Source organism: Xiphophorus maculatus, chromosome 8 (genome assembly GCF_002775205.1).
Source record: "Xiphophorus maculatus strain JP 163 A chromosome 8, X_maculatus-5.0-male, whole genome shotgun sequence".
Classification (NCBI taxonomy): domain Eukaryota; kingdom Metazoa; phylum Chordata; class Actinopteri; order Cyprinodontiformes; family Poeciliidae; genus Xiphophorus; species Xiphophorus maculatus.
Window position 1 is genome coordinate 9,975,469 of NC_036450.1, and position 15,366 is coordinate 9,990,834.

Below are 15,366 nucleotides of genomic sequence, written 5' to 3' on the forward strand. Positions count from 1 at the left end.
TTAGATTTACAGTTTATCATTCAATTATTCTTTGTTTCATTTTTGACTTGCTGAGTTTTTTGACATCTGGTGTTAAACCGTAACAATTGTGCACAGGGACATTCCAATAGTATTGACATAATGTGAATTATACTATATTTTGCTTAATTAATCTCAAACTGTTGCGTGTCGAACCAAGGAATGGAGACGTGATCTGATGAGAAGTGAAAGTAAAATAATAACTAAAACTGTTCACTGCACTGATCACACTAGCCCCACTATGACATGGTGGCAGCAGCATCATGCTGTACAGACTTCTTTGCTCATCAGGAGCTCTGGTTAGAGGTTATGGAAGGAAAAATGGAGATAAATACAGGTCCACCATGAAAGAAAGGCTATAGGCTGCAAAACTCTTGAGACAGAAGTTCACCTTTCAGATGAATAACAGCCCCAAAACACACAACCAGAATGGTTTAAATCACAGGATATGTTTTAAAATGGCCAAGATAAAATCTGATATACCGTGGCAAAAGTGACTAATATGACTGAGGTTGAGCTATTCGGCAAAGAAGAATGGGCAAATATATCAGTGCAGCTGTAGTAGCAGTGAAGGGGGGTTCTAAAAAGTATTGATTTTTCTCATAACCTCCTTTTCACCTTTAACGATTTTTATACCCAATGCATTTTAAAAACCATATGTCACTTTCCCTTCACTTCACATTTATGCTTTGTGTTGATCTATTACATAAAATACCAGCAAATACGGTTATATTATGACAAAGTGCGAAACCGTTCAGTTGGTATTAATATCTCTATAAATATGTCGCCATCGATGTTCAATTTGAATGCTTATGTAAATTTGTACCTGAGCAGATTGGCTGATAAACATGCTCTCTGTCAGGGGTGAATACGCTGGGAGACGGTTTGCGGGAAGTTCATGCGTCTTCCAGCTAGTGGATTATGTGTCCACTTGGGCTACCAAAATCAGTGTAGTATATAGAAATACACATGTGCTCACCGAAATCAACCATCTGAGGAAAACAAGTTGTGTAGGACACTAGCACACACACACCCCTGCACACATACACACTCAGAAAGAATCATTGGAAAGGGGACAAATTCTCTAGGATGCAAACATTTTCATTAAGTCTCATCACTGTTGCATAGCTGAGAAAAATCTTAGCACTTTTTTTTTTAAATTCTAAGATACTGTTTACATAAACAGCTCAATTTTCTATATGATTAACAGCATAAGTACTAGATTAGTAAATAAAACAAGCTTGCTTACAGTGTTTTATTGTCTTTGCCCAGATAATTGAGAATGTTCAATAGGCAGAAGTCCATTAACAGACAGAATAAAAAGCTCAACAGTTCACTTATCTTTTTGTGATTACTCTGAATTTCCTGGCAAAACATTTAACTTAAGATTAACATTAAATGGATTTGGAAAATAACCTCCTGTCTAGATCCTGATGGTGGTGGGGGAGCTATCAGGGTGGCTGAGTTGCCAAATGAGATTTTTTGTGATGTCATGAACAGGTGAAGGTTACACTACAGACACTTTGGAGGAGAAATCACAGAACAGAAACTCATTTTAAAGGGCAATAGACTGATAAAACCTACTATTTTGGTTGACCTCATCTTGGACCTGACTGATGGCAAAATTATGGCAAGACCACTTTAATAAATATGGGTTAGAGGTCACCATCATTGTGGAAAATGTGTTAAAATATGACAGATTTGGAAACACTGAATGACTTCACAGGAATGTTTGGATGGTTTTCAGCTACCATATTCACCTCTGATCAGAAACTTTTTTTTAATCATTATTTGCCCTTGTCTTTATGTCAGTCAAGGTATACACAGAGTGTCACGTTTTGAAGTGTTTGTATGTTCACATATTGCTATTCGCTTTAAAATTAAATATTTTCATATTCCCTGAAACAGAAAGGAATGGAAAGAAAAGCAAAGAAATTTAAAGCCATTTTTTAGTTATACAATATAACACAATTACAGCAGATCAAGTGCAGCAGAAAAATGTGCTTCATCATTAAAATATTTGTTAAATATTGTATGTAATAATTTACTGCCATTAATTTTATTCTAGCCAGATACGCCTGAAGTTACTTTTAGTGAGACATAAAGGTGTGAAGGCCGATGCAACAAGCCAATAAATGATGAAATCAGGAGGCTTAATAGATGTAAGATAGGACAGAAGGAAAGCAAAGTCAAGCAAGATGAGGCAAGAAAGCAGGACATCAAGGCGCTGGAGGATTGAAGAAACAGGTCGATGAGCGGGAACCTTCAGCTGTAGGGGAGGCTGTTGGAGCGAAGCTGGCAGAGTGAGGAGGCTGTCCTGGTTAAAAGCAGAACAAAAACTAAAGTAGAGTTATAGTGAAGATCACAAATCTGTAGGATGAAAGCTATGTTCTGGGCACATATAAATCGGTTACTAGAAAAAAAGAGACAATCATTGTACTTTTGTTTAATCACTTTAGAGCAGTGATTCTCAGACTTTTTGAAGGAGAGGGATTATGTAAAGTCAAGTTTTTTGAGCTTTGTGTCATATTATGATGATATTCCCTCGTCAAAAACATTCCTGGACTGTTGCTTTGATTCTTTTATGCATGTTTGGGGAACTCTTTTAATGTTAAATAAGGGTTAATGAAGAAGCACTGTTGTGATAATGTTCTGAAGGCAGATTTTCAGAAAGAGCTGGAGCTTCTTAAAGGGACAGAGACCCAATTTCAAGGAGTTAAATTGTGAAGTTAAATTTATTTTTAGTCATGCTTGATATTTACAGTATTCAACTGAAGATAGCATCGTTAGTTGATTGTGCTGGCACTGTATACCTGTAAAATACACACTACTTCCCCTTTAAGACTTGTACCACATCTGTAAATACTAAGGTTTTCAAGTACTGCCATGTTGACAGAAATTTGAAAACATTAAAAAGACAAGTTTTTTTCATGACCATAATAAGAGTGAAAAACTGTTTTGTCCAGTCTACATGTGCAGATGAAGAATGCACATGTAGACTAAGTGAAACTAATGTTTCACTTAGAACAGGCCTGTCGAACTCATTTTCATTTTGGGCCATATCTAGATTCTGAAAGTCCTCAAATGCCCTGTTGTGACAAAATGTATTGATAAAACTATCTATGATCAAACTGGCAAAATTTGAATAAATAGCTGTCTCTTCATTTGATGAGTACTTCTTAAATTTAAATAAGATATTACTTTAATACATTCAAATTGCAAAGAAAACAGACTTCAACGTTATTAGCTTATCATGCTAGTATTATACACAGAAATTAGAATATCCCTCTGGCTTTCTGATTTGCAACCAGAACATGTATGAATTGGTTTTGCCCAGATCCATGTTCTGACTTCAGCCTGACTTCATTATTGGATATGCAGCAATGACTCTGATAAGAACCAAAGTAGGCACTAAACCAGTATGAAATAGCTCAATAGCTGATGTGTTTGATAGACCACCCCCCGGTAGCTGCAGTGGACATAAATTGAGGAAAATCACCCACTACTGATTCCCAGGGATACACGTCTGTCTCATCCAGCTGGAATCTGTGGAGCCGTGCAAGCGTTTTCAGCAGCTGCTCAGGCTGTGAGAGTGATGAGTTCAGAGGGATGAATCACCTGTCACCAGGGGCCAGGATAGTCATGGCTTATTGAAAACAAATTACCTGGAGACTCTGTCCCTGCAGGCAAGGCCTTGTTGAAATAATCCCACCACATTTCTAAAGGCTCCCAGTCAGAGGTTCAAACAGATTTTGAGGGCATCATGATGGGAGCCTGTGAGTGTGATCTCAGCTGACCTGGAAAAAGAGGTGGCAACCATCCGGTGCTGCTCGCCGTACTGGATCTCTGAAGTCAGCATCTGCTAGAGGGGACCAGCATGCAGACCGCTGTGAAGAGTTGCTGTTGAATAACTACAGCATTTAGCCTTTTTTAATAGCCCACACTCCTCTTCTCTCCATCTTGCTTCTCTCTCAACTGCCAGCCAACTACTGCCAATCTCCTGACCTGACCCCCACAGTTTGGTTCTTTAAAAATGACTTTCTTTTTAGCACATTGGAAGCCACCTCTCTACTTTTTCACCAGTAGATACAGTAGATCCAAAACGGGCATAATTTGCGGATAGCTGAGCTCTAAAGACTGTATGTTGTTATTGTTATTTTTTTTTTTAGTATGAAGTGTTACATTTATTATAAGCATGTGACTTATTAGATGTCAAAAACTTAAAAAAACTTACTTACATGAAATTTTGTAAGAATACTCTCTCCAAAACCCTCATTTCAATGTGAGGGTATTAGTGACTCTATGTGGAAAAAGGAGTTTTCTTTGCTGCTTTCTGACTATCCTACCACAATTCTTCTGCCATTGGGTGCTGGATTGGGATGTTTTCTTCATACAACCTGCCTTTTATTTTTTTTTTTTCATACAACCTGCTGTTTATTTATTTATTTATTTATATATTTATTTATTTTGTCCTTTGATCACTGTCAATCAATCACAACAAGGCTCTAAAACCTGAATTGTGTTTTTAGGATACTTGGAGCATCTGCCATTCAGCTTATTTCACACCATCTACTTTTTGAGCTTCTCCTCCTAATTACTCTCATTTTACATATACTACCAGAGCCATTCTTTGACATTCTGACAGGTGTATTTTTTAAAAACACAACCTTTTTAGTGTGATGGCAACCACCAAGCATTGTCTTGGATGCAACAAGGACATATGTGTGCTTTTCTACATCTGGGAAACTTACAACACAAGAGCCCAGTGTACATCAGCATCTTTGCTTCAAGGTGACTGATCATGGCATAGTACTTTTTGTTGTGAAAAAAGTGGATTATTTTGTTGGAGTTGCATGCTTAGATTAATTTGATTGCATCCAAATCAGCAGCTGGATGCAACAGCAGTTGAGGTGCTAAGAGCGTGGCAGTAACCATTTTGTGGCAATGCCAGCTGGTGAGCATGACAAGGCTGTAGCTTTAGCATGAGACTAGCTTGTCTAATCCAGCTTCAGATTCTCTGATGACCAGGCAGTATGGCTGTGTGATAGCCCCACCGCCCCGCAACATGCTCCCAACACAAAACTAAATCGCCACAACTTCATGACTGAAGTTTTATACACGTGTCAAAGAATTGGGGGAACTATCCTGTCATGTGTAATGAAGCCCACTTTTCTCTATATGACCTGAAACAGTCTATGCAGTCTCTGGTGGATGTTTAAGAGCTTGGTGGGGTTTTTGTCTTGAGTGAAGGAAATGTTTTGGCAAACCTTAGAAAGCTGCTTCAGAAAACTACAAGCTCATCCATTCGCAGTTACGATCCAAAAGGACTAAAAGCTATAAAAGAGCTTTCTGGTTGTTTATTCCCCTAATTTTCTTGTAGCATTGTGTTCTTTATAAAACATTTTAAATGTGATTAGAGACTATTTTATTCAACCTAATAATTAATCTCAACGTCCAAAATTATTTTACACCACATGCATTGTCTTTTTTGTAATTTCTTGAGCAACAAAAACTGTTACGATCAAATAGTAGTTGTGATTTATTATATCAAACATTTCCTGAATAGTTGTTTTCCTTTACCATGACACTTCCAGATAATGTATGATCAATCTAGAAACTTCACCTTAAAATTTGTTGCTATCTCTTTGAACAATATGTTCATTTAATTGGTTGCTGTTTATTTGATTGATTTGCCAATTAGAAGTAAGGCCTCTGAGATTTCAGTACAGAATGTTTAGATTGTAATGGTTATTTAGGCCTTCCAGAGATTGTACCTTAATGACAGCAATTTTCTGTGGTTTCAACTCAGCAATAAAAGATGTCAGTAAGGGGAACCTTTAGCCCTCTGAACCAGATTAGATTAGTTTGTAAAAGGTGCACAAAATGTTCCTCCAAAAGGTAGGAATGGCTGAGACAGAGGACAGGTGATTACACTCATCAGGACATAAGCTTTTATGACTTCTGACTCCTGAAATTTTAAGTAAAACAAAAATGAACAAAAAAACTGCTAAAAACCTTACCGAAATATCTGTCTACATTAAAATCAGTAGACATGAAGATCTACACTCAAAATTTGTTGCTGCCAAGTTCCTCTTTTGGCTTTTTTCAAAAAGTTATAAACAACTGCAAACTCATTCTGATCACTGGAAACTCTTGCTTGCATATTTTATCTCTTTTCTTGCTCTTACCTTCAACATTCCCCTCAGGCTTTAACAATACTCCCATCTCTTTCCTCTCGGCCTTGTTCATCTTCCTCCTCTCCTTCCCTCTGTTTGCCTGTTAAGCTCCATAGCAAATGATCCCAAGTCCGTCCCGGACTGCCTGCTCGCAAGTGTCAGGGTGTTCTTTGATGTAAGCACTTCTTTGTGTAGGTATTAAATTTGATTGATGTGGAAGCGTCTGACAGCACACTCTGTTCTCAGATATTTATTTGTAAGTCAATGATGCACACTCTGAAGCTCTTTTGCTGCTAAACAGCCCTCCAGCCACAGAGCAGCTGATGACTCCTGCTTTGTGCTGGAGCCAAAATCTCCAGCGTCTGCATTTTTGACTGAACCGTGCTTGCTAATACCTTTATCGCCATATAAGTTTGCCTAAGTCATGATTAGAATAATATCAAGAAAACAGACTTTAATGCTGCAATTGGAAAGCGATCAGCTTAATCCGCAGACTTATTCTTTTAGAGCTGAATAGCAGCTGTCAGTGAAATGCACTTGTGCTGCTGGCTTGACTAGAATTTAAAGCTATTTAGTGATGTGTTTCACACTGTACTGACAAGTGTTTCTGTAAAAACATATCTCTTAATTATTAAATAAACATTTTTCAATCAGCTCTCTAGGAAAGGATTGTTAAATGGGAGTCTGTGTTCAAATGTCTGACTGTGACCTTGTCTCTCCTCATGTGGTAAACTGGAGCAGTGGCCAGTGATGATAATAACTCCTCCTTAGGGAAAGCGGATTCTTTGCAGATGGATGTGAGAATTAAAGCAGGGTTTAATTAGCAGCAGCAGCGACAGCAGTTTTGGTGAGTATCGGTGTGGATCTGAGGGCCATCCTTGCAGCCATGTAACACCAGAGATGCAACAAAAAAAATAAGTAAGCAGACTGCTTAATACCTGAATTATGGTTGTCTTTGTGAGAACTGCATTTTATTTGTGGGATCTGCACACTAAGGCCGAAGCTAATTTGCAGCATGTACATATTTGGAGGTAAGGAGCTACACTGGCTCTGAGGAAATTGAGAATTCCTCTAAACTGTGTATTTTCTTAATTATTAATAATCAGTAAAAGAGAAAAATCCACATGCAGGAATTTTTTTCCTGATTATGTAATTAAAAACTTACAAATCAGTACAATATCCACCCTCTTTAAACGGTTTTTATTCATTCTGATTGCTTTATTTCAACACACATTCCAGAAGATGTGAGGAATTTGCAGCAGTTCTCCAAGTTGCATTTGTCTTCTCTTTAACACAGCAGAGCAACAGCAACCACATTCCAAATCCCATTGCTAGCTAAATAAGTGATGAGGATGTTTTAAATGAGTCATAGCCGATGTAAAATGCAGTGAAATGATTCATTCCTTTAACAGGTTCATTCTAAGATAAACAAGCACTGGCTGATATTAAAACATATTTGATTGTAAAACGATTACACTCTGCTGTCTATCTGAATATGTTTAGCACTCATTTGTGTTTATTTTTTTGTCAAAATGAAAAAGAGATTAAAGCTTATTGACCTTTAATGCACACTTTTTCCGTTTCATAAATATAAAAGAAGGTTCTTAGTTTCTGTCATGGCATGGGGGCTGTGCTATCATTGCCTAATGAGGATAAATCTCTGTTAGCACCTTTTCTTTCTTTTTTTTAGTCTTATTTTAAAAACCTAGAGCATTGAAATGTTGTATGATGATAAGGTATATTTTTCAAATTTAAAAAATAATTATTAACATAGCTGTACACGCAGGTTAGAAAATGTATTTGTATCAAGTGATTAACAAAAACATTACCTTGAGGAAGAATAAATTCTATTTTAGGCCATATATTTTCCCTGATTTTTATAAAGTCAAAACACAAGTTATTTTTTGTTCATTTTGCACGATACAAAAGGCTTTGTTCCTTCATGATCCAAAGATATTTTCTTTGGTGATGTTGAGCAAAAATATGCAGACTTTTTTCTTTTTTCCTCGTTTTTACACAATACATCACAAAAGTGTGGTGAAAATTACAAGAGCAACAGAGAGGCTTTTATTGTCTTGCTCATATTTTAATAGCAGAGCAGTCTGACAATAACAAGGATGCCAAAACTCTAGCTTACAGAGATTTATCAAATGTAGTTTTGTTCACTGTAACTCTTTTCATTTGATCTCACTATTTTATTTTTGTAAAATGCGCTCTGACTTAACTTTCTGTTGTTTATAGATGTCACAACTGATATCACAATTTGTTTTCTTGACAGAAAAGATAAGATAATATAAGATAAGATATAAGATAAACCAAAATAATCCTGGGTCATTGTCTGTTGGTACGGAGCGGTTAGTTTCTCTACAGCAGTATATTTGGGGGAAAAGAAAAAAAAAGACAACTGATACAAAGCACGGTGGAGGAGAGCTAAAGATTTGAGTTTAGTTTTGCAAGTAAAACACATTTTAGTCTAATAAGAGTTTCTGAATTTACCCCAAAATGCTCTCCCTGGAGCGGAAAATATCGTAAAGTGAAGTGGGATCATATGTCAAACATCTCACTGAAGAAGTTATGATCTAAAGTTTGCACAGCAGGGCAAACATAGCACCGTATATACAGCAGTAGTTTACACATCTATCTCAGTAAATTAGAATATTATTGAAAACTTACATTTTTGAGTAACTCGATTCAATTGGGGGGCTGCTACCTTTAGCGAGAAGGTTGTGGGTTAAAATTCTGGCCTGGGATCTTTAAGAATGGAGTTTGCATGCATTGAACTGTTGCAATCCTCTCACAGTCATAAAACATAACTCTTAGGTAAACTGGTCTCACTAAATGGTCTTTGGGTCTGAGTGATCAGCTCTCTCACAACCCTGCAAGGATAAGCGAGTATTTCAAATAGATAAAAGGATGGAGTTCTATAGATGAAGCATTATGTTAATTAATTACACACAGACTGAGGTTTTAAAGCCTTTATTTGTGCGAATTACTGTGATTTTCTTCTTAAAGCTAATAAAATTGGAACTTAATGTCTTAGAATATGAGAATTAAACAGTACAGAAATGTGGGTTTAGTGAAAAATATGTTTAACTCCTGATTAAAGGTCATTTTCAAAAGATCCTTTGAATCTGAGAAACGACCGTCAGCTGAATGCATATTCCAATTTATATGTTGTGCAGATCGCTTGGTTTCTCTACAGCAGCATATCTGGACTTTTATGCATTCTTCAGTTGGAAACATTTTTGCCTTGTTTTATAAAAAAACAGATGTTTTGACTCAGAGTTGAATTACACTGTGTAAAAAATATTTGTCATTTCAGTGATATAATATGGTTTTTGATATTGTCAGTAAATCTCAGTGGAAACAACCAGAGCATAAATGCATAGTATTGTGGGCTTAATTAGAACAAGCTGTTTAATAAACATCAGATCTGACTGCAAATGGTTTCTTGATTAAATGTAATCAATAAGGCAGTTAGAATCAAGGTGTTTGACACACTGGCAAGTTCACACTCTGTAAAGATAATCAAATTTAAAGGAGGCACCATGGGGAAATGACACTTGCTTTAATTTTCATGCAAGTGTTGTCTCTGCATGTGGGCAGAGGCAATTCTGTGAGACTCCTTAGTTCATCTGAGATGCAGCGCAAGAGTGCTCTGACCTTGGCAGTCTTACCTGTAATTGCATTCACACACACAGACACCCGCACACACACCCCCCTGCACACGCCTGCACACACAACATTTAGATGCACATACATGCTTGCATCTGACAAAACCATGCACTCTGCCTCTCCATCTTTCTCTCGCGAATACTCTCTCTCTCGAAAACACACAGACATACACAATCACCCTCCCTCGTCAGTCTGAATTAGGACTAATCAGCAGGTGAATTGTCTGTGGAAGCGCTGATCCATTTGCAGTGACCTTGTCTAACTGTGGTTAGCAGCGACGGTCACACACTCAGGTTGTACTGTATGAATAAATAGACTGTGCAGTCCCATTTAGGTAAACAAATAAAGACAAAAGTTTTGTCTCACTGTACGCTACAAGTTTCCCTCCAAATAAATGGTCCGATTACACTTAGCAGCAAGTCGCTGACTGCATTTGCATGTTAATGGAGAAAACCCAATTTTCAAGCGCCCAGTTCGTTATTGCATCCAACCTAACAGCGTCCATCTGTTTTGTGACAACATGTTGATACAGACATGTTTGCTAATTATTGCATTAATTAGCTGCACTAATGAACTCATTTGCATCACTAGATGGATTAAAGACATTCTGGTAGCAGGAGAACAACAGACAGCAGGAAAGTGTGAAGTGAAGCTATGGATATTGGCAAGAATTCCTGAAAACCTCTGAAGGGTTTAAGTAGAACAATCTGGTATGAAATAGTTTTCTTTTCACACCAGATATGTAAACACACTCGTATTATTTTCCAATCTTCTGCTCACAAAATCACTCTTTGAAATTTCCAGTTGAACTTTTTCAGCACTTTCCTGAAGAGTGTCAGGCAATTGTTTTCATCCTCTCTGAGATAAAACTTTGTAGAACAATCAAAACTGCTAGTTTTTGTGGATGTCCACAAGCTTTTCACAAGTAGAAACTAATATTTTTGCTGATTTTCTTGTGAAAGTAGCTCAAGCTCAATCAAATCAGACGTTCATTACCTACAAAGATCAGATATGCTTTTGATCCTTAGTTGAATTTAAGTTTGGACTTTGACTGGACCATTCTAACACATCCATATTGTTTAGGGTTAGGGTTAGAATCATCAGCGCGGTCAGACCTCTCCAGTTATTTTCTTTTCGCAAATAAAAAAGAAAATAAGGATCTATATTAAAATTAGCTAAATTGGAGACACAATTTTTCTTTTAAACTTAACAGATTTTTTTGCCACATGGGTTAGATTTACAGAATTTGTATTTAATGAGTTTATTAATCCTTTAGCTGAATATGGCTTCTTCCTGATGTCCACATTGAGAACTAATGAGTTCTAAACCAAGAAAATATAAAAGCACATGCAGTGTTAATAATCATAAAGTGTATCATGTAGCTAATAATCAAAGTAATTAAAGTAGTTTCTACTGATAGATTCTGCATCAAGATTATATTTGAATTTCTCCATTTTAAAAAAAAAACTGATCTGCATGTGCACTTTTTATTTTGGAAAGCACTGCAGCTTTCTGTATTATATTGTCGATTACTTTCCACGACACTCTAAAGCAAAATGCTAAAATACAATAACGTTTTTAAAAAGTTGGGCAAAATAAAGTACCATAGTGCAGTTTTCTTATATACCTTTTGGGATAAGCTTGTATATACATAAAAGTAGAGATTTAAATGTGTAAAGAGATAAATTGCCGATATGAGCTCCTTTAGGTGTAAACACCATGACAAGCTACTACTCATTCCACTTATGCTGGTTTAAATAAATGTATGCAGTGGTCAAATCGTACTCAGAAGTTTCATACTTTCATGGGTATGAAGTAAAAAAAATCCCACCTGGACTACAAATGTAAGCCTCTACAGCAGGTCGTAAGACTCTCTTTGATGTGAGGTTTGGCAACGAATGGCTCAGCTTTCCACATTGATTTATTCAGACCGGGTGTTACTCCCACTATATGACAGGGCTAAAGGAAGTTTAAGACATGGAAATTTCAGTTTATTACATTTCAAACTTAATTACCGTTTGAAATGTGCACAGTCTCAGTCTATCTGACTGTTTATATCTATTTCCCATTTTAAGAGGAAATCCATGTTAAGGTTCCATAATGTATTTCTCACCAGAAATGGCATTTTTTATTTCAATTTACAGTACATGTAATAAACATCTTCCATTCCTGTTAGTTACTTAATTTACTGGAATTTCACTGCATTGTTAAAATATCCTTATCAAATATTGAAAAACATACATGATGATAGTTTTTTTTTTTTAACATGCCAAAACTGGATATATGAAGAAAAGCAAAAGTAACTACATTTTTTAGACGAAAACTGGAGAACATCTGCAGCACAAACACTACATACTTCTTTAAATAATATTAATCTATGCAATTTGTTGATGAATAAAAAGCAAAATTCTTCATTTATTAACCCCCACAAGGTTGTTCTGTGTGTTCTTCAAACGCTGAATAATAATGTCATCTCATCTGTTATTCATCATGCAATCTCTTATTTGCTTTCTTAGAGTGAGAACCTTCCCCAAGGACTCAGCCTTGTTGGGCAGGGACACTGTCCGAGCCCTCATGTACTATGCCCTGAAGGTCTGGAGCGATATCGCACCTCTGAACTTCCACGAGGTGGCCGGCAGCGACGCAGACATTCAGATCGACTTCACTAAAGCAGACCATAATGATGGATACCCCTTCGATGGGCCTGGGGGAACAGTGGCACATGCTTTCTTTCCTGGGGAGAGGTTCACAGCGGGTGATACACACTTTGATGACGACGAGGCCTGGACCTTTAGATCACCAGGTGAGGAATAAAGATTTTGTGTCAGTTTTAAGCACATGTGCGTGAACATAAATGTGTTAGGTTATATGCTGAAGGAAAAATGTGAGTGTAGGAAAAAAGGACATACAGTGGAAATCTGGTAGACATTTGCATGAGCCTATATAACAAAAATGATAAAAACATTCAGTGTCCAGAAAATCCTAAAGAAAAGTGCAGCTTTTATGTTTGAAACCAAAGCTCTGACTGCACCTGCAAGGCAAGCTGTGCTTTTGTCTTATCTGGTCATGATCCAGATTTTATAATTAGCATTTCATTTGTTTGAAGTAACAGTATAACATTCGATGGCCTGTGTGTGGCAACTAAAGCGGCACTGATTGTTATCACAAGCTTATTAGGAGACATAAAAGGTATCCTTTTATTTTCCACAGCTGCCAGAAACAAACAACTCACACGTATGCGCCCGCTGATAGCCATTAAATCTGTTTTTAGCAATCAGCATAAGTAATTGAATTTCACTGTCAGCTTTCATCGATTCCAATTTGTTTTGCCGTGGGGTTCTGTTACATTTTGGTCTTTTACCCTAAAGTTGTGTGAAGACAGAATGCAACTTACTTTGATGTAATTGTACATTTTACATAGGTGATATTTTTTCTTGTATTATACCAGGAGCAGTTTATGTGTGGTAGAATTTAAAGCAGCATGGTGAACAGTAAGGTCATCTAACAACTTTGCCATTGTGTAGTCTTCAAAAGAAGGACACAGCATAACAGGGAGTAGATTTCCCTCACTTTTTAATACTGTTTCATTCTCTATCCTTTAATTTTGTCATTTAAGCGGATAAGTAGTTCACACAATTCTGTGGCACTCATATTTGAACTTAGTATTCCATTATCTGCTGTCTTAGTTCACATCCAATTTTGTCCTCAGCTTGCATCAAGGGAAATACTCAGTAAACTGCAAGACAGCACTTTCTAAATAATCATTACCATACCTGCTACAAAGAAGTATTTCTTCATCCTCCTTCAGAAAATGGTCCTCCAAAGTGGTTAAGTGCTTTGAAAGGCTTATCTTGAAATATAAAGTAATTCTCGTACTTATTTTAGAGCCACATTGTACTAACATTTTCTCGACAAATACTGCTCATTGATTTAAGTTTATATCATCATTTCAATGAGGAAACTAACCTGAAAACTTCCCTCTGCACCCGACAACTGGTCACCGAGAGATTTTGCAGACTGCATGGATAGATTTTCTCAGCTTGGAGCTCTCCATGTGTGCCCTCAGTTTCTTAACTTGATCTAAGGCCAGTGCATGATGCCTGTAGTCATTCAACTTACATATTGGAAAATGTAGTGGAGAAGCAACTTACAAGAGAACTGAAACAACTACTTTATCTCACATAGAAAACTACATCTGCTGAATGTTTTAGTTAATAAAAGAAACATAAGACCAACACATTTACAATGCTGCTGTATGGTAAGCATAAGGTTTTTCTGTATAATAATGACATATGGATCACCACTCAGGGTGTCCCTCTACGTGTTTGTATACTTCCTGTGAATCCATTAAAGGAACAAAACAGATAAACCTAAAAAGAGACATAGAGACATGAGAGTGGATGCCTTGCTTTTGAAGTGAATGTTTAGTAATAAAAGGAGGCATGCTTATTGTGTCTTACAGCTCAAAGTGTCAGGCTAAAAATACTTTTAATAAGATCCTTTGAAACATTACACCTCATGCAAGCCACACTGTTTAGCAAAATGCTGCTGACCACAAAACAACTTCTGTGAAGGAACCGGATGTATCTACTAAATAACTGCACTGAACTCTGTTCTTTGCCAAAGTAGTGTTTTTTTGTTGAAACTAAATACAGTAAAACTTGTTTTAATTTCATTTCATGACCAAATTTACTTTATGATTCTTAGAAAATGATAGGAGGAAAACGAAACAAACAAATTATACGAGAATTGTGTAAATACTACGATACTATAATGGAATCGACCCAATTCCTACTTTGAAGCACTGAAGTATGTTTACTTGTGTTTTCGGGGTGTGTGAGCTTCAAAGGCTCAGGAAGTTTGGCCAGAATTAATGGTATGATGAGTGCAACATGTGAATAAACACTGGAAGAAAATGTGCACTCATCATTTTGGAGGCTTTGTAAATAATGACATGGACATTTCAGCGGGACAATGATCCAAAACACAAGGCCGGTTTAACCTGCTTATGGCTGCAGCAAACATGTTGAAGGTCCTGCATGGCCATCTTCGTCTCCTCACCTTAATATCATTGATTTAAGAAATATACTGGAATTAACAGAAACAGGAGGTTTTTTAGACCAGAAGAATGTCGAGAAGTTTAGTACTTTATGCACAAATGATTATTCTAACTAAAATAATTGCAAAATGTTTCACCAAAGATTTACATATTCAGCCACATATTCATGAATTACATCCTTAGATGGTTTGTGGTTCTTGGCAGAGCATTGGCAAGACTATCAAATAACCTCTGCAGAGTTTCTCTCTTGTTTACCTCCAGTGCATAATTCGTCCATCTCCCCCTCAGATAAGTGCCACGGATGCACTGGTTTATCTACATGATTCATCAGTCCAAGCCACCCTCTTCCATCAGGCCATGGTCTCACTCTGATGCTTGCATTCCCATTACAGGCGTGAACATCCAGAGAAGCAATAACTACTTTGTGCTATGCATGAA

General features: G+C 36.9%; 1 protein-coding gene across 1 annotated transcript in view; it reads left to right on the forward strand.

The window, feature by feature from the left end:
* Positions 1-15,366, forward strand: part of LOC102231908 (matrix metalloproteinase-17-like) — a 112,126-nt gene that overhangs the window by 64,245 nt on the left and 32,515 nt on the right. The window contains exon 5 of the mRNA XM_023338875.1: positions 12,386-12,672. Within this exon, the coding sequence (XP_023194643.1) occupies positions 12,386-12,672 (287 nt within the window). The remainder of the gene's footprint in view (positions 1-12,385; positions 12,673-15,366) is intronic.